This window comes from Tursiops truncatus, chromosome 6 (genome assembly GCF_011762595.2).
Source record: "Tursiops truncatus isolate mTurTru1 chromosome 6, mTurTru1.mat.Y, whole genome shotgun sequence".
Lineage (NCBI taxonomy): Eukaryota > Metazoa > Chordata > Mammalia > Artiodactyla > Delphinidae > Tursiops > Tursiops truncatus.
The window spans coordinates 114207922-114227139 of record NC_047039.1 but is presented as its reverse complement, the minus strand read 5'-3'; the positions used below and the strand labels follow the sequence as shown (position 1 = coordinate 114227139).

At 66.6% G+C, this 19218-nt stretch overlaps 1 protein-coding gene across 4 annotated transcripts in view; it reads right to left on the bottom strand.

Moving 5' to 3' along the window:
• Positions 1-13893, bottom strand: part of GPSM1 (G protein signaling modulator 1) — a 30326-nt gene extending 16433 nt beyond the window's left edge. Inside the window, exons 1-8 of one of the 4 annotated variants that reach the window (XM_033859084.2) lie at positions 13685-13893; positions 4905-5126; positions 4129-4264; positions 3258-3400; positions 2842-2965; positions 2485-2600; positions 1976-2131; positions 934-1042 (exon numbers count right to left, since the gene is read on the bottom strand). In XM_033859084.2, coding sequence (XP_033714975.1) covers positions 934-1042; positions 1976-2131; positions 2485-2600; positions 2842-2965; positions 3258-3400; positions 4129-4264; positions 4905-5126; positions 13685-13749 — 1071 coding nt within the window. In that variant the 5' untranslated portion in view covers positions 13750-13893. Of the gene's footprint in view, positions 1-933; positions 1043-1975; positions 2132-2484; positions 2601-2841; positions 2966-3257; positions 3401-4128; positions 4265-4904; positions 5127-5775; positions 6442-7540; positions 9333-13684 lie in introns of those variants that run through there. The other 3 variants (XM_033859087.2, XM_073806825.1, XM_033859085.2) reach the window with 3 other exon arrangements.
• Between the last annotated feature and the right edge of the window lie 5325 nt (positions 13894-19218).

Here is a 19218-nt window from a genome sequence, read left to right as displayed (position 1 = left end):
GGCAGTCAGCCTGCACCTTTCTCAGCCCCGTGCCCGCCAGGCTCCCGGCGGGGACCCTCCCTGCAGGGAGGCCACGTGCTTATCCAGGAGCAAAGCCACAGGTAAGGCGGGTGGGGGGACCCCCACGTGGAGTTCCAGGGCCCCTGCCTGTGCTCAGAGGGACGCAGGGGCCGGTCCCGCTGGCCCAGGCGGAGGGGCTTTTTCCAAGCCAGGACCTCCCCTGATGCGAGCTCTCCTCCCCTCCACCAGGACACCTAAGGGCCTTGCCCGCCTGTGGACTTGGGGCTGTCTGTGGCGGGTCTGGGGAGCGCTGGGGTGGGAGGTGACCTGGCTCTGCCGCTGGGGCTGCTTCCCAGAGGTGGGTGAGGGCTGAGGAGGGGACCGGCCGGGAGCCGGGGAGCCGGGGCTCACCCGCGCCGACCCTGGAGTGCCCCATCGCGGGCTGCCCTGACCCCAGCAGGAGGGTCCTGGGTGGACAGGCCCACTTCCCCAGGAAGGTGTCTGGTTGAGGGGTCCCAGGGGAAGATCCCCCAGGGGCGGCCGTGCCTTTGTGCCCCTGGGCTGCCCCTGGCAGGTATTTCCACCCTGGGTGTCGGGCAGAGGCATCCCATGGCCCAGCCTGGCACACTTCCGTCGGAGACAGAAGCAGCCGGTCGTGGCTGCCCAAAGGTGACGCTAACCCTCTATGGGCGGAAAACGGGCCCCCACTCCCCCCTCCCGACCCCCTGGCTACAGCAGACAAGCAGCCACCAGGTCTCAGGAGTCACGGGGTGGCTGGGCCCCTTCGCAGCAGGTGGCGACAGCCAGGGAAGGGCCTAGAGCACACGGAGGCACCAGCCCACCTGGAGGGGGCTGGGCAACTCCGGGGATGCGGGGCTCCAACGCTGGCGAAGGCCAGGGTTGGGGGCTGAGGGGAGGGCAGGCCCGGCTCACCTCCTGGGAGATCTCCAGGTGCTTCTTGGCGAAGGTCAGGGCCTGTGCTGGGCTCCCCATGGATACGTAGGCGTTCCCCAGGCTCCAGCACGCCCGGCCCTCACCCACTCTGCCGGGGAGGGAAACTGAGTCCACGTCTGCACCCCAGGCCTGCCAGCCTGCCCACTAGTCCAGCCGTCCCAAGCCCCCAGCCTCCGGGTGGTCAGGCCCATCACGAACTGGGGATGGGTGTGGGGGGGGGTGCTCCGTGGGTGGTCCAGGGTCCCCGGCGTGGCCTTGACTGCCCCCTAGTGGCCGGGGAGGCTCTCACCCCTGTGGCTCCCTGAGCAGCAGTGACCTCATTCCCTTGGTCATAAATTTTTAAGCGGAGCCGTAAATAATGCAACACAAACTCAACCGCTGCACAGCGCACGACTCGGCGGCTCTGCGCTCGTCCACCACCTACGACCATCGCCTCTACCTCGTTCCAAAACATCATCACCCCAAAGAAGAACTGCAGGCCGCTTTAAGCCACCGGCAGAGCAGCCTTCTAGAAGACGCCTCCTCCCCACCACCCGCGAGGGGCCCCGGCCTGTGGCGCTGGACCCTCTTGCTGCCACTGCCGCCCCCAGACCTACGCGCATGGCTGTGTGTTTAGGCGTCTTCGGCCAGGCAGTCTGTCTCTCTGTAGCGACTGCCGTTTACACGGACGTGGAGAGAGGGGGGCACGGGGGTGTTCAAGGAGGCAACGGGGCGGGCACCGGGGCACAGCCCCCCAACCAGCTTGCGCCAAGGGTCAGTGCGAGCAGCTGGCCCAGCGTCCACTGGTCTCACCGGGTCCCCCTCAGTGGGCGGTGTGGCCAGCTGATGGGGGAGGCTGAGCCCAGGCGGGGCCGCCTTGAGCAGGGTCCCTTGGCGGTCGGCGGCAGAGCAGCGCCTCAGACCTAGGCCGGCGAGTCCAGGCCACTGTAATCAGCTTGTTACTCAGCCCAGGGGCCTGAAGGGGCGATCGGGGGGCCCCCCGGTGTGGGCCTGGGCAGCCACGCGTCCCCGCCGCACGCACCTGTCGGCCAGCTCCTGGGCGATGAGCAGGTGCCGCAGGTGGTACTCGGCGGCGCGCTCGTAGTCTTGCAGCAGCGTGTACGTGTTGCCCAGGCTGTAGCAGGCCTGCGCCTCCACTGCCTGGTCCTTGAGCTGCCGGGACAGCTGCAGAGTCTTCCTGTGGGGGCGGGGGGTCACCCCAGGAAGGAAGATTCCAGTATTCCCCTCCACGGGGGCTAGGGCACAGCTCATGCTCCCCCAACGCCCCTTTCCAAGGGCTACGTGGGGGGCGGTGGGGAAGCAGCCCTTTGGCCCCGAGGCCTCCAGCCCCAGGACCCCACTGGGGGTCTCTCTGGGCTCCATCGGTCGCCCTTCCAGGGTGGCACAGAACCCCCCGCACGGCCCCTGGGGAGGCTGGGAGGGCAGAGCTTGAGGTGGGCGCCTCCTTGGCCTGGGGTCCAGGCTCCCTCACCCTCCTAGGGCCCACCCTCTCCCTGGCTGGGCGGTGGGGATGGGAGGGGTGCTGCCTACTTGTAGTACTCGGCGGCCACGTCGAAGCGCCCCAGGAAGATGTGGGCGTTCCCCAGGTTGCTATAGGCCCTCCTCTCTGCTGCCTTGTCTCCAAACTCCTTAGCAATGGCCAGGCGCTGAGGACACGGACACAAGGCCCAGGTGGTCCCGGAGCAGCCCGGGATCCGATGCAGATGGCAGGTGCTGCCCCCCCCCGCCCCACTGCCCAGCACGGCCAGCCCGATGTCCGTGTGCCCAGAGGGGCAGCCCTGGGAGCCCCGGCACCAAGCCCCGACGAAGCGAGGGGGCTGCTGGGGTGCCCCGGCCGTCTCGCTCTGACCCTACGTCAGGGCCTCCCCGTCGCTGCCACCCACTTACCTCCTTGTGGAAGGTTGTGGCCTCTGTGAAGCTCCCCAGCAGGTAGTGGGTGTTGCCCAGGTTGCCATAGGCCCTGCCCTGGGCTGCCCGGTCGCCCAGCTCCTTCACCAGGGACAGGTTCCTCCTGGGGGCCGAGTCTCTCTGAGCTGTGTCCCTCCCAGCGACCCACCCACCCAGGCTAGAAGGTGCTGAGTGGGTGGCCTCCACACAGTCCCTCCCAGGGTCGTGCCCCCAGAGGAGGGTGGCTCTGCTCGGTCTGAGCTCCAAGGCTCGGGTCAGCCTCCGCCCCGCCCCCGACTCTGGTTTTCAGGCGCAGCCTATGCCGGCCAGGCCGAGGACAGGGCGGGTGGGGGTGAGGAGGGAGCCCACCCAGGTCCCCGCGTGTGCAGAGCGCGGGGACGACCCCGCCTGCTCACTCGTAGAACTCAGAGGCCCGGCGCAGCGTCTCGCGGACGGCAGGCGGCAGGTGCCCAGGGTCCTGTGCTGCATTCCAGGACAGCTGCTTGCCCTTGGCGTGGTACACGTTGCCAATGTTGTAAAGTGCCCTCGCCTCCCCAACCTGTGGGCGACACTGAGGTCGGTGGGGGGGCGGGGCGGGCGTCTCCGAAGCCACAGCCCCCGAGGAGCCGCCCGCTCAGGCCCTGCGCGCAGAGCTGGTGTCCCATCGCCTGGCCCACGGTCCCCGCTGTTCCTCGGGCCCCAAAGGCAAGGGCCTGGGGGGTGGCAGCACCAGGTCTAGACACTAAGGTAGGGGTCACGCGGAGGGAGGGACCTGTCCCCACCCCTCCCGGTCACCCCTCTCTGACCCCCAAGGGTCAGGGCTCTGCCTCTGCTCAGCCACCTCCGAGGCGGCCTGGGGCGAGTCAGTCACCTCAGCCGCAGTTTCCTCGCCCATACAGGGGCAGGGATGCTTACCCCACAGGGCCACGGGGGGAGGACACAGAGCAGGGCTGTCAAGGGTCCAGCAGAGCTGGACCCACCGTTGCTCGAACGGTGCTGCCTCTCCAGCCAGGTTCCTTCCGGAGCCGGCCCCCACCCCCGTCTCCCTCTGGCCCCAGGAGTGACTGGGGGTGTTGGTGGCTTCAGGGGGGAGGTCGGGGAGAGGGGAGCTGACGTGGAAGATGGGAGCCCGGGCCTCAGCCCCACAGCGTCGGTGTGAGCCAAAGTGCCCTCGTTTCTGAAGGGGACCGTCGTCCCACGGGAAGAGCACACGGGGCTGTGAGTGGTGTCACCTGCGGCTCCGATCCCAGACCCAGACAGGGCCACAGGTCAGGGGCCGCCGCCCACCTTGTCCCCCTGCTCCTGGGCGATGTCCAGGTGCCGCTGGCAGCAGACAACGGCCTCGTCAAAGCGGCCCAGCACCTTGAGTGTGTTGCCCAGGTTCCCACTGGCCTTGGCCTCCCCCATGCGGTCACCGATGGTCCTGGAGGGCAGGAAAGAGGGAGGGGCTGGACCAAGGACTGGCGGGACCCTGAACCCAGCAGGGAGCCCTGGTGACGGCAGCAAGAGTCTGGGGGGACCGGGAGCCCCCAGACACTGGGATGATGCTGGGCAGGGGTCCCACGGCGGGTGGGCCCAGCTCAGGACCACTTCTCTGCTAGGCCAGTCTGGGGGAAGGACTTGCGAAGACCGGCTTGGAGGCAGGAGAGTTGGGGGCCTGGCAGAGGGAATTAACCATGCAGTGTGTATTTGCTGCGTGTCTGCCGCCACCACACACTGGCTGGATGCTGAAACCAGGGCCCACCAGCTGGAGGGGAAGGGCCTGTGGGCACGGTGGTCGGAAGCTCCGCCCCCACCTGGGATATCTGGGGGCTCATGGGGTGGGGGGGGCTCCTGCAGGCCTTAAGGAGCAAAAGAGGGGGCAGGGAACACGCAAGGGGAGGGTGTTCCAGGGAGGGGCAGCAGCGGGGAAGTTCTGGAGGCCCGAGAAGAACGGAGACACTGGGAAATGGGGGGCGGGGGCCGGTCAGGGGGGGCTGAGTGGGTGGGGCCAGCAGGAGGAGGCTGGTCGGTTCGTGGTGAGAGCGGGGGGGGGGGTGGGGGCCCGGGGCAGGACGGCTCACCGAGCTAGCAACAGGTCGTGTTTGTGGTACTCCAGCGCCCGGGCGTACTCCTTCAGGTAGAAGTAGGCGTTGCCCAGCTGGCTGTAGATGGCGCTCAGCGTCTTCAGGTCCTCGGTGCCCACCTGCACAGCGGCCTCAAAGAAGGCCACGCCTGCCTTGAAGTCACCAGCCTTGCACAGCCGCTCACCCTCCAGGGCCAGCTCCAGGCACGAGGCTTCCATCCTGGGCGGAGAGGAGGGGTCAGGGCTCTCAGCCTGACCCCACGCTCCATCCTGGGCGGAGAGGAGGGTCAGGGCTCTCAGCCTGCCCCCCACGCTCCATCCTGGGCGGAGAGGAGGGTCAGGGCTCTCAGCCTGCCCCTCACACCCCTGCACGTCACCATTCGGACAGCGGGGCACCTCGGACGGCTGTGGCCAGTGCGGTGCCCGGGGGCGTGGGCGTCAACCTCTCTTTGGATGAACGCCCAGGTTGGCACACGGTGCGGCTCACCTGTGCCGCAGCCTCACGGCTCCCCTTCCCCACCCCCAGGGCAGCCGGCGGCCACGAAAGCATGAATCTGCAACTGCAGCCGGACCCTCGCCCAGAGGCGGCCTGCAGACACTACCTCCCCCAACCCCAGTCCCAGCTGCTGGGGCGAGGGGCCGCCCCCGGGCCAGGCGCTACCTGCCACAGTGGCTACGGTGGCCTGGGGCAGGCCCTGATCCCCTGTGAGGATGACGGAGGCTCACAGGGTCAGCCAGATGGTCAGGGCCACACAGGCAGGATCCGATCCCAGCCCCTCCTGGGTCCTGCATCCTGGAGCAGGGCCCCCACCCTCCAAGCTCTCGGGGGGGAGGGAGGGGCTGGGGACTTGGCCGTCACCTGTCCTCACCTCCCATTTTCTGGTGGGGCGTGGCTGCATCTGAGTCGATGTCCTGCGCTGGGGCCCGAGGGGGGCTGGGGGCGCAGGTGCAGAAAAAGCCAGGGAGAGGGCCCCCACCGAGGCAAGCGGCCCCTGCCACCCCGCACCCCACTGAGACCACACAGCAGGAGCAGAGCACCCCCTGGAAAGGCGGGAGCCGGCTCCGGGCTGCCACAGGCCGCCCCGTTATCCTCCTCTTACTCCCATTGCTTTCGGATGTCATCAGAGTTCATGGAAAACCTACAGAGAGTAATTTATAATAACACGTGCACACCAGACAGCCAGCTGCCCCCCAACGCACTCGACCTGCTTCGTTGTTAGAAGTGTGCAACGGTCAGGAGTTACTGAAGGGGGGGAACCAACGTGTTTCCTTAAAAAATAAAGTTGTTTAGGGTAGTGCTTCTCAACCGTTTCTTTTCTTTTTTTAAAAATAAATTTATGTATTTATTTATTTTGGGCTGCATTGGGTCTTCGTTGCTGCGTGCAGTCTTTCTCAAGTTGCGGCATGCAGGCTTCTCATTGCAGTAGCTTCTCTTGCTGTGGAGCATGGGCTCTAGGTGTGCAGGCTCAGTAGTTGTGGCTTGCGGGTTTTAGTAGTTGTGGCTCACGGGCTTCAGTAGTTGCGGTTCGCGGGCTCTAGAGAGCAGGTTCAGTAGTTGTGGTGCACGGGCTTAGTTGCTCCGCGGCATGTGGGATCTTCCCGGACCAGGGCTCGAACCTGTGTCCCCTGCATCGGTAGGTGGATTCCTAACCACTGCGCCACCAGGGAAGTCCCTCAACCGTTTTATTCAAACTGCCCTTTTGATAGAAACCACAACGCCCCATTCACTCTGCTCCTGCGTTCTCAAGACAGCAGGGCACTTCTATTTACACTGAGAGCTACACCTCAAGAACCGGCTGGGGTGAGGCTGGTGAGCCCCTGGAGAAGCTGAGCCCAGCGCCCCGCACCCCACAGGCTCAGCGCCTTCTGTCGGCACCTTCACCACGCCCCTTGTCCAGTCACGACTCCCCAGCATCGGGGCCACTCCTCCTGGGGAAGAGGGCTGCTCCCCCCCGGAGGATGCAGGGCCCGCACCAGAGGACCCCGCCATCTCCCCCACCCCCAGATTCAAGCAGAGCCCTGTGGCCTCTCAGAGAGCCGGGGTCAGGGGCATGGCCTCGAGACCAGGACGCCAGGCCCTTTCACCCCCCGCCCACTCCTCAGCAGCCAGCTCGCCAAGAGCTCTGGGAAGGGCCCTCCGGATGCCACGTGGCAGGAGCCCACGGAGCCCCACTCCACCAGGGCCACGCACGGGGCTCCTTAATTAAGGCCTGCTTGTCCCTGCCCAGCTGCTCACTACACGGCTAGCTGCCCTCTCCTCCCGGGGACTCGGTCTGAAACGCAGGTGTTTTCGGAGCCCCACTGGCTCGGGCAGATCTGATCACAGGCGTGGCCTCCCCCCCCGCCCACCTCCCTGCCCAGAGATGTGGCATCAGTGGCTCAGAGCAGAGGAGGTTTCTGGCTTGGGAAGGGCCCTGGGCCTAGAAGTCAAGGGGGCAGGGGCGCAATGTTGAGGTGTCTGACGCAGCCTCCCGGAACTGCAGACTGGGAAAGCTCACCAGGCCTGCACGTGGGGAGGCCACCTGGGGAGGCACCAGGCAGGGTGTCCCAGGTCAAAAGCCCCACCCCCTTCCTTGCCCCAAGAACCTCCAACCGCACGGCGACCTCCAGCTTAGCACCCGTCCGCCGCCGCACCTCCTCCTCTGCAGGTGGCGCATCTTCTGCACGTACAGCCACAGCTCCAGGCCCACGGGCAGCAGCAGCGGGCGGGGGCGGGGGGCGCCGTACACCACTTTGCACACGGCCTTCTCAGCCAGGCTCAGGGCCGCAGGCGGGCCCTCCGTGGCGGCAGCCGGCATGGCGGGGCTCCGGGCCTCCCTCCTGGCCAGCCAGCCCTCGCCCCACCTCGGCTGCTGGTCCTGGGGGTGCGCCGGCCTCACGGTCCCCCGCATCCCCCACCCCAGAGCGGTGGGCTGAGGCTCTGGTGGCCTCGGCTCCAGGAGACCCCCGGCCCCCGGCAGCTGGTCCGGGGCCTCCCAGGGCCTGCGGTGGATCAGGGGATCAAGGGCGGCTCAGAGCCGGGGATCAGCGCCGTCAGCAGGGCGGGCCGGCGGGCGCCCAGGGGAGCCTGCCCACGCGCTCCCCTTGGGGGCAGGCGCACAGCAGGGGTGCAGCGGCCGCACCCCCGTCCCGCTCACCCAGACTCTCACCCCACTCCGGCCCTGTGGCCGGTGCGGGGCCAGAACCCCGTCACGCAGCACAAAGGAGCACCAGGCACCTAGCTGGCTCCGGGTCAACGTCTGTGAGAGAAGGAGAGGAGGAGGGACACGGCGGTGTGGCCCCCACCTGGGGAGCTGGGGCTCGGCAGGTCTGCACTTGGCTCCGCCCCGTCCTCCTGGCGGCCTGTCCCCCAACACCCAGCCTGGCCCACGGCAGCACGTGGTGCCCAGCGCCCGGCATGCAGCAGGGTCAACAGGTGGGCACAGAGTCCAGTCACCCTGTTAGTCCCCCGGCCCTCTGGGGCACTGCTGGGGTTACCAGCACCTGACCGACGAGGAGCCCCAGGCCCCAGGTTAACCCAGGTGCGGGCCTAGAGGGGCCTGGGGCCAGCCGTCTTGGGAGGAATAGACACCCCCCCACCCAGTTCCTTTCCTGAAACCACCAGCCCCCTGGCCACCTCCTCAGCCCGGCTCCCAGCTCCTCCAGCCACCACGGCTGATGAGGCGCGAGTGACCATCTCTGGGCAAAGGGAGAAGCCTCTGGAGTAGCGGGGGTTGGTGCCAACGTCCAGCTAGGGGGAGGGGGCCACGGGGCTCGGTCAGGGCGGAGCAGTGGGGAGAAGCCCAAGGCCCCTCCCCTCCCAGCAGTCCAGCCCACGGTGCTGCTGCATCCCAGGAGCCCCTAGGTTCCCACGGCGCTCACAGAGGCTCTCTCTGCCCCACTCGTAGGTGGCCCCTCCTGCCAGGCCACTTGCCCGTCTCAGCGATGGGCCTTGGGTGGGAGGGGGCTCAGCTAGACCAAGCAGCTGGGAACCTGGGACAGGAAGGGAAACGCAGCTCTGGGGTCAGAGGGAACTACAGACCCAGGGTGGGCCCAGCTCCCCAACACCATGCTGGGGTCTGAGCAGAGGCGGGAACCCAGGGATGAGTAGGAGGCTGTGGTGGTCCAGGGCAAAGGCCGCCCAGGATACAGGACCCGGGGGTCAGCATCGGACCAGGAGGCCCAGCAGGCGTTGCCACTCTGCGGGGTCTGGGAGGGCCGAGACCTGGAAGGGGCTGGGCGGGTGGATGCAGAGGTGGGAGAATGAGGTCCCAGGCTGCCCACCCGCCCACACCAGGCCCTGGTCCCCAGGGTGTCCAGGCCAGGGCGCTCTCCTCCCTGCCCGGAGGCCTCTGTCCACCTCGGGGGAAGCTCAGCTGAGGGGGGCAGGGCAGGACCTGGACCATCTCCCCCTTGCGCAGCTCCTGCCAACAAGCTGAACCCTCAAAACTCTGCACTGTCACATCGACCCCACGCCCCTCCTCCACCCCCCGGGGCGGCCCCCCAACACCTGCACCGCAGGCCGTCCTCTCCTCTCCTCCGTGAACCTGCCTGCACTGGCCAGGCTCACTTCCTTGTTCAGTGAAGCAGGTTCTGGGCCTGTCTCTCCACACTGCCTCTGCAGGCCTGGGGGTATCTGTGGGTGCTCCTGCCCACTGGGGATGCACTGGGGTTGCAGCACCCCTAGGTCACCCACTGCAGCATCGGTCTGCGGAGCCGGCCTTCCCGCCCACTGCCCATGCCCCCATGCTGTAGGACTGCAGGGGCCTCCAACAGGCCTGTCCACCCAAGGGCCTGACAAGAGCCCTGTTGTCAGGGCACGAGATGGGGCTCCCTGGCGCTCTGGGCTGGACTGGCCAGGGCTCTCAGGGGCCAGAGGCTGTGGTCTTAGCTCCCCCTTCACCAGCCTCACCACTCAAACTCTGGGAGAGGGGGTAGCCTTCCACCTGGGATTTGCCACCTGGGCTAAATAGATGCTTAATTTTTTTTAATTTGATTAATTTTTCTTTTTTAGCTGCGTTGGGTCTTTGTTGCTGCACATGGGCTTTCTCTAGTTGCAGAGAGCAGAAGCTACTCTACCTGCGGTGAGCGTGCTTCTCATTGTGGTGGCTTCTCCTGTTGCGGAGCACGGGCTCTAGGCGCACGGGATTCAGTAGTTGTGGCTCGCGGGCTCTAGAGCGCAGGCTCAGTAGTTGTGGCGCACGGGCTTAGTTGCTCCGCGGCACTGGGATCTTCCCGGACCAGGGCTCGAACCCGTGTCCCCTGCATTGGCAGGCGGATTCTCAACCACTGCGCCACCAGGGAAGTCCGATGCTTAATTGTTAATCTACAGTCCTCCACGTCCTAGGGAGAGACCCGGCCCACCACCTCAGGGGCCTCAGGGGTCAGCCTGCCGGCCCCAGCCAGGCCTCGTCCACCCGTGAGCTCTGCTACCCAACACCACGACGGCCCAGCACATCTCTCCTTGAAAGCGGCTGACCAGGGTCAGCCTTCCCAGGAGCCAGACCGCGGCGGCCAGGAGGCAGGGCAGTGTCTGCCAAGCTCCCGCCACCTGCCCCCTGGCTTACTAGTTAATGAAGTGATTACTGACCGCTCAGTGGCCGGCCTTACTGCTCTGGTCACCACGTCAGCCCCATACCCCTCCCACCTGTCTGCGGCACCTGAGACAGCATCCCGGGAGTAGCCATCGGCCTGGCCCCGCCTGGCCCCTACTGCCCTGCTCTCTGCCCCCACGGGCGGTCCATCAGCACTCATGCCCCACCTGCCTGTCTCCCCGGATGGCACGCCGTCCTCTGGTGCCCACCAGACCACCGAGGCTGGTCTCCAAGCCTGGCCCCCGGCTCCCACCACCAAGGCTCACTGGCCAGGGGCTGCGTCCCCATCAGCCCCACTCTCTGCTAAATGTCAGCGTCCCTGTCCTGAGCTGTCACCCACACTGGGCCTCTGGGCAGACGCTCCAGGGCCCCTGCTCACCCCCTGTCCTGCCGTCCCCAGAGTGAAGCCACACTGACTCCCCTTCAGTCTGAGCATCATGGGACAGGCAGCCTGGGAGAAGCAGGAATCACTGGAGAGGAGAAGCACGACCATCACCCAGCTTTACAAAGTGCCGAGGGGCACGCTTCTCGGGAGCCCTGGGGTAGGGCCGACTGCCACGGGGCGTGGGACCCCCGTTCGGGCGCCTGCCGATGGGTCACGCCTCTAAGAGCCGCCCCGCAGTGGTGTGCTCGCCGCCCAGCTCTGCCCTCGCAGCCCCAGCAGGAGCGCTCAGCTGCTGGCCTTAAGGGAGCCAGAGGGCCAGGAGAGGGCGGCCTGTGGCTTCCCCACTTTCGGGGGCTTCTCGGCCACCTGTCCATCCTCCCCGGGCCCCTCGGCACCCCCTCCCAAACCCCTGCCCTGGGGAAGCACTCCCAGGAGCAGCGGACCGGGGCTCTGAGTGTTAACCGTCTCCCACCCCACGAGACCCCGCCCACTCCTGCCTCCCCGACCCGGTGCCCTCCCCAGGGCCCCATCTGGGGACGTGGCGGGTCACGAGCACCCTCGCGCTCAGGCCCTTCTCCGTGGGCTTTCTATGCCCGGTTCCGCCCAGAACCCGCTTTGTAAGAGCTGAACTCACCTCACCAGGCAGCGGTGTGGGTGTGCGGAAGGGGAGTCACCAGGCGGGGCCACGGCAGAGGGGACCTGGCCTGGCCCCCCACACAACAGGGGTTCTCCCAGAACAGCCACCCCTGGGGTGCTCAGACCAAGGGGATCCTGTCCGCGGGGCATCCACGTGCCGGGCTGCCTGCACCCCTCCACTCCCACGCCACGGGGGGTCTTCCCGGGACACACAGGCTCCGAGGGGACAGATGACCTCTTGAGGGCGTCTCGGCAGCCTCTGAACGCCGGCTCCGACCGGGCACGGGCCCGCGCACGCCCAGCCGCGGCTACACGCGCGGCTCCAAACGCTCACGGGCGTCTTCACAGCCCTGAAGGCAGGCTGTGGCCGCGCCCCCCAAACCTCTGCCGGGCTTTGCCCCTTTGGCCTCCACTCGGGGCTCAGCTCGCAAGGAATCCAGGCCGGGCTCCGGGCCCCTCCCAGCGTTCGCTCTGAGCTCTGCCCCTGCCCAGGGATGGCTCCCCCAGGCCAGGGTCCTGTCTGGTGTGTCCCCGCTGGGCCCTGGTGCCAGCCCACACCCCAGGCTGCCAGGTCAAGCCTGTGGGGAGACCAGCACGATGTGGACCCCAGGCTTGGCTGCGCAGGGTCTCCCAGGGCTAAAGCGGCCTGGACCTCCTCCACCATAGCTCCCCTACACACACACACACACACACACACACGCACACACGCACACACACACACACGCGCGCGCACACACACACACACACACACACACACACACACAGCCGGCGGCCGCCAGATCAACACGTGTCATTCTTCCGAAATACCCCCTCTCCATCGGAGAAACGACGCTGGGGCAAGTGCAGCCCCGCACAGCGCTCCATCCCAAGGGGGGCCGTGGAGAGGGTCCTCTAGGACAGGCCTCCAGCGTCGGCTGCCAACAGACCCACTCACACGCCCCTCCCCCTGCGTGGGGCCCAGGAGCCAGGCCGGGGGCTCAGCGCTCCATCCCGAGACCACACAATGGGGGCTGTGTCTCTGGCCAGCAGCACAGACCAGACCAAGGTGGGAGGGGCCCCAGAGCCTCATTCTGCACATGGGGGGGGGGGCACCCAGCAGAGGTTTGCGGCTGCTGGGCTGCTGGCCAGGCTGGAGAATCCTCGCAGGCCAGGCTAGGCCCCGTGAAGGCTCAGCAGCCCCCAGGTCTTAAGGGTGGCTGGGGGTAGCCAGGACGATGTCCCTCCAAGTCGGCGGCCTGTCCCCGCTGTGGGACGGCCTGTCCCCACTGTGGGACGGCCTGTCCCCACTGTGGGACAGCCTGTCCTCGCCTCCGGGAGCTGCAGTCAGTAAGCAACCCCGGCCCAGCACTCACGCCTGCCCCGCTCTGCTGGACACCTGCACGCCAGTGCCCGTGCCCGTCTGGGCCAGGCCCAGGGCATCACCTTGTGGCACACCTTCGACAAGCCTGGAGTCACCAGCCAGGCACGCGGCCCTGGCCAGGGCCACCCTGTCATCCCTGATGGGCGTGGGGCGCAGAGCTCAGACCGCTGGCATCACTCACGAACCTGCCCGCGGCAGGTGCCTCTTCAGGCAGGTGCCCACCCACCCACCTAGCTGGCTGGCTCTGCAGCCCCATGCCAGCCACAATCTACTGGACCAGAGGCACCTGGTGGGCTGGTGGGGGCACGGCCCCACCCGTGACACATCCTGGTCTCTTCAGCATACCATGTCCCCCTGCCCACCCAGTACTCGGGCCATGGCAGTGGGGAGGTGGTGCCAGACTTGGGAGGGACGCTCCTGGAGCGCCCACCACACGGCTGCCGTGCCACAGGGCCCAGCTGCCAGGAGAGCAGGGCCGTAGAAGCTGCCAGTCTCCCAAACCCTGGACACCGTTTGCGAGGGGGCGATCCGGCGGGCGGCAGTCCATCCCAGCGGCCCACGCTGCCCACCCGCTAGTGCCCTGGTTCTCGAGGGCGTGGGCCGTGGGAGGCCCAGCGCCCCCAGCCTCCGACCCCCTCCCCCCGCCCCTCCTCCCCACCCCGCGCCCCCAACCGCCGCCGGCGCCGCTGGGAGGGGCGTCCCCGCCACGTTGCGCGCTCGCCGCCGCCTTTGTTCCAGGCCGGCCAATCCCGCCTCCAGCGGCCCCAGCTGCCCGGTCCCCGCGCGGCCCCGCGCGGCCCCACCACCTGCCCTGCCCTACCCACCTGGAGTAGAGGCGCCGGGCAGGGCCGAGCAGCTCGTCAGCGGCGGGCGGGGCCGGACCCGCCATGGGGCCGAGGGCGCCGAGAGCCGGGGGCCGCGCACCCCACGCTCGCGCCGCTCGCGCCGCCCCGCGCCGCCCCGCGCCGGTCCGCGGTCCGCTCTCCGCTGTCCACCGCCCGCCAGCCGTCCGTCCGTCCGCGCGGGCGGGAGGCGCCGAGGAAGTGATGTGCGCGGCGCCGCCCCTCCCGCCGTGGCCGTGATGTCACCGCCGCCCGAGGGGGAGGGGGCGCGGGCCGAGCCGCCGGTCCCTCCCCCCGTCCGCGCGGTGGGGGGAGGGGAGAAAGCCGGGGTCGGGGGGGGGGGGCGGCCCGCGGCGGGGGAAGGGGCGGAGCCTTTGAGCGTTCGGCTGGCAGAGGGCTCAGGAGGGTGCGACCCCAGCCCCCCAGGGTGAGTGCAGGAGAGGGGCCTGGCGCGGCATCGCTTCTGGGGGCTGCTGGGGCTTGCGAGGCCGTTTGCGTGGAGGCGCAGCGCTGCTGGCCTCGTCACCCCCGTTTCTTCCCCCCGTTGGAGGCCTGGCCTCCCGCCTTTGTTCGGCAAGTGACCTCTCGCCCCTTGGTGGTTCTCTGCCTCTCCTCCAGTCCAGCCCCAGCGTGCCTCAGCCCCTCTCCAAACTGGCAGTGGGGTGCAGGCCCCGGGGATGCCCCTCTAGCTGCTATAGCGAGTCTGTCCCCCATGTGAATTCGTCCGTGTGGGAGGATGGAAAAGCATTTACCTAGGCATGTGTGTGGCCTGGCCCCAGAAGCCACGGATCCTGAGAGCACGCCCCCCTCCCCCTCCCCGTTTCTCCCTTCTGAGACCTTGAGTTGCAGGGTCCCCCCTACCAACCTTGGCCTTCTCAGCTGTCTGTGAAATGGAGATGGCTGAAAACTTGGAAGGATGCAGGTAGAGCAGCCGGGCCGGGCCCACCCACCCGAGTCGAGTATCCCAGTGCCAGGCCACCTCCTCCCCTGCGAATTCCCGGGAGCCCTGGTGGCCCTGACCGGTGATGTGGCCTCAGCTCCACCCCTGACTGCCCTAGGGTCTCACTGGTTCTGTCCTGCTCCCCTTCTCAGCCTCAGCCCCCCTCCCCCCCCACCATGCAGCCAGAAGACTCCAAATCCTGGAGAAGTTGCTGCGACCGAATGGGACAGGGACAAGTCTGGGGGCAGGAAATGGGCTACTTTCCCCGGGAGCACGCTGGCGCCTATCCGGAGAGCTGCCCCAAGGTCAGGAAAATGCCATGGCCACGCCAGCCAGACCCTCGGCGGAGCGCAGACCCCAGGACGCCGGCTTCAGGCAAAGGCAAAGGCCGTGAAAATAAACACGAGGTAGAAAAGGACAGTTGGCCCCGAGCTGGTTTGTTTTTCCTGCGGAAGAGGCAGCGGGGATGGAACCATCTGTGCCCAGAGCACAGCGGCGGCGGCTTGGCCCACTCACCCTCCCCCGATGACCACAGGGGCTGGGCAAGGCCTTGCTCTTGGCCGCGGCCGCGGCCGCGGCCGCCGGCTGGCCCCTGCAGGGTGGGTGGTGCAGTGGGTAGGAGCACCACCCTCATTTACGGCAGCCCCAGGCCTGCGTCCTTGGGGAACCCCTGAGCTGGCAACAGTGTCAGGGCAGGGGCTGCTGTGGGCCCCGCCTGTTCCAGGCCTAAGCTCAGTGTTGCCAGGAGGCCGCTGTTGTGAGCCCCCTGCGGGTCCCCTGGGTCTGCGGCCGGGTGCCTCATGCCAGGAAGGCCACCCTCATAGTGATGTGACGTGAATGGTGGAGTGAGGGAGCGATTCCTGGCCCCAGAGTGGTCCTGCAGGGAAGGCATCTTCTTTCTTCCTTCCTGCGAGCAGGGATACTGGGTAGCTCAGGTCTCAACTTTCTATCAGAGCTTCCCGGGGGAGCTAGAATCCTCTTGGGGGTGCTGGGCAGTGAGCTGGCCAAGGGCTCCGGCTCTGAGTTAGGCCATCCCCACCCCCACCCCGCTGCGTGCCTGGTACAAGTGGCTCTCCCTGTCCGAGCCTGGGTTCTGCCGTCTGTAAATAGGGTTCAGCAGCTCCGTCCTGCAGGGGTTGGGAAGGATTGTGGGGTCTGGACAGTGATGGTCACTGTGCCTGGCACACAGTAAGAGCTCAGGGAATGCCGGCTGCTGGGACCATGCTGCCCGTGCCAGGGCACCTGGCCCCACTGGACCCCTGCAGGCAGTCCTCGCCACACGGCACAGAGGTGTGTCTTCTTCCATCCAGAGACCCGATTGTCTGACATCGAGAGGACCCACAAAGGAGAGTGGAACGTGGGCAGGCACCAGGCCCAACAGGCATTGCCCACGTGGCCACCCAGTCTTGAGACCAGGCGTGGCTCGGCTCCACGGAGGGCAGGGGGCTGCCAGGTGACAGGTCTTGGGGGGCAGGAGCTCCTGGGGGCACCGACCCTCCATCACCACCTGCCTCTGCGGGCGCTGCACCCATCTCGCCCCACCATCCACTCTGCTCACCCTCCCGGTTGCTCATCCCACCCCCCCGCAGCCTACAGGTGCAGAGACCTGCTGCCCTCAAACACCTGGGCTCTGTGCATTCTGTCGTGTAAATTCGCCTGTGACACTCGGCGCACCAGCCCAGGCAGAGTGCTTCCTCAGGAGGCTGTGAGCACAGCCTAACAGTCCTCATTGCCGAAGGAGCATCGGAGGGAAGAAAAGCAATTTCGCACCTGGATCCTCCTTCTAGGCGCAGTCGACAGGGAGCAGGGAGGGGCTGCGACAGGCGGGTGCAGGCAGTGATGCTGGACCTGGTCCCAAGAGGCACCACCTCTCGTGAGCCGGCCCACCGCACTCAGAGTGCCAAGGGTTCAGTGTCAGCACACCCAGGGCCCTGCTCCTGGCGGCCGTCAACAGTGCCACCTCCAGCTGGGGGCACCTGCCGCATGCCCGCCCGCCATCACTCACCCTCCCTGGCGTCCTGCCCACGCCCTTCCCATTGACGAGCAGCCAGGGCCGTGATGCCCCTGGTGGCAGGGCTGGGCCTCGGGGGAGCTGAGGTCAAGCCCTGATTTCCTAACTTGCGCCTTCCTGGTTCTGTCCCCTGGAGAGGCCAGTGAGAGATGACAGTGGACAGTTGCAGGGTTGTGGCTGAGCCCTTGGGAGTGGAGAGGCCTGGGCGCCTGCAGAGAGGTGGTCACTCAAGGCTGACACGGACCCCAGATGAGGACCAGACTGGGGGAAGGTGACCGGGCTACCCGGAGCCATCCCGGGGACAAAGAACCAGCACCCGGGCTTCGACAGGATGTTCGACCTCTGAGACCCACCCAGGCATCTGCCGGGGCCGGCGGGAGATGGGGATGTCCTGGTGGCCGTGACAGCTCCCAGACAACGGCCTCCCAGACCCCGCCTCCTCCTACCCACACCTCCTGGGGCCCCCTCCCCTGCTCCTGCAGGGCCCAGTGGGGCTGGGATCACCACCAGGTACCACTGGCCGAGGCGCCTGACCTGGACCTGAGGAAAGAGGTAGACAGAGAGAGGAGAGACCCAAACACACAGGTGCGTGCACACACACATGTGCTTAAGTAAAAAGAACACTCATTTCCACCACCATTTCTAAAAATCCCATTTCCCCCGGGCTTCCCTGGTGGCGCAGTGGTTGAGGGCCCGCCTGCCGATGCAGGGCACACGGGTTCGTGCCCCGGTCCGGGAAGATCCCACATGCCGCGGAGCGGCTGGGCCCGTGAGCCGTGGCCGCTGAGCCTGTGTGTCTGGAGCCTGTGCTCCGCAGCGGGAGAGGCCACAACAGTGAGAGGCCCGCGTACCGGAAAAAAAAAAAAAAATCTCATTACCCTGAGAAAGAGCTCCTTCTTCTGCACAGTTTTAGGGCATGTGCCCCCCATTGCCCCAAGGCCCCTAAGACATCACCCACAGCCCCTTGGGGCCTCAAAGTCCCTGGAGAGTGGGGGCTGCAGGGTGGACAGCGGGTGTTGCAGGAAGCCCGGAAGGAAACGGTCTGTCCACCCACGGGGTCCTGAGCACCTCGCTGGGAGATGAAACACATCCAGGAAATGGCTGGAGGTGTGCGTGAGGCTGTACGCCACCGTGTCATCGAATGACACCTGGCCATGCGGCGTTCCTGGGCCTCTGGCTGGCAGCTGCCTGTCACCCAGTTTATGCCCCCAGGGCCTGTGGGGAGGAAGCAGGTGCCCATGAAGCAGACCCGCGCTCACTTGTCCATGGCGGGGCTCGTCCTTGGCCTGTGTGATGGAAACCCCTGCCCCTGCCTGTCTGTGCCCCCAGGCCTGTGAGTGCCGGAGAGAGGGAGAGAGACAGAGACAGAGAGAGGGAGAGACAGACACAGAGAGAGGGAGAGACAGACAGAGACAGAGAGAGAAGGAGAGAGACAGAAAGAGGAGCGTGTATCTGGGCTCCAGGCTCCTGGGTGGCTCCAAGCCCCCCAGGCCTTGGGTGTGGGATGGGAGAGGGAACCTTTTTTTTTTTTTTTTGTGGTACGCGGGCCTCTCACTGTTGTGGCCTCTCCCGTTGCGGAGCACAGGCTCCGGACGCGCAGGCTCAGCGGCCATGGCTCACGGGCCCAGCCGCTCCGCAGCATGTGGGATCCTCCCGGACCGGGGCACGAACCCGCGTCCCCTGCATCGGCAGGCGGACTCTCAACCACTGCACCACCAGGGAAGCCCGGGAGGGAACCTTTTAACAACAGCCTAAACCAAACAAGTAGGAAGGCCAATCTGCTGATCCAAGTAAATACTAGGAGGCCCCCCAGGCAAAGAGAAAATGCGGTGGGTTTCTGCCTTTTGGGGGTTCTCTGCCCACTGGCAGCTCCCCATTCCAGGAGTGTGATGCTGGATCGTGGACCCAGACCCTCTGGGGAGAGAAGCCAGGCCATGCTGTGGTTAAGAGCCAGATGCCTGGGTTCACATTTCAACCCAGGCAAGTTCTGTCTCTCTGACACTTACCTCCCGGGCTCGCTGGGAGGCTGGACCCGTGGGGACTGTGACAGGAGGCACAGTAAGTTGCTGGTTAAACTACCTGATGGGGCGTGGGCCTCTGTCGTAGTCTCCTAGGGCTGCTGTAACAAATGACCACACCTGGCTGGCTTCAAATGACAGAAATTTGTTCTCTCTCAGCTCTGGAAGCCAGAAGAATCTAGGTGCTGGTGGGGTCCCGCTCTGTCTGGAGGGTCCAGCAGGAGTCCTTCCTGCCTCTTCCAACTTCTGGGGCTCCAGGTGTCCCGTGGCTTGTGGCCAAATCACTCCCATCTCTGCCTCTGTCTTCGTGAGCTCTCCCCTCTTCTCCCTGTGTCTCTCCTCTCGGTCTGTGTTTTCTCTCCTCCTGAAAGGACTTGCTTCGGATTTAGGACCCACCCTAACTGGGGATGATCTCATCTCAAGAGCCTTAATTTCACTTCATTTGCAATCACCCTTTTTCCCAAACGAGGTCGCACTGACCACTGTAGGTGGATGTCTCTTTGGGGACCGCCATTCACCCCGCTACACCCAGTTCTCAGTGTGCACT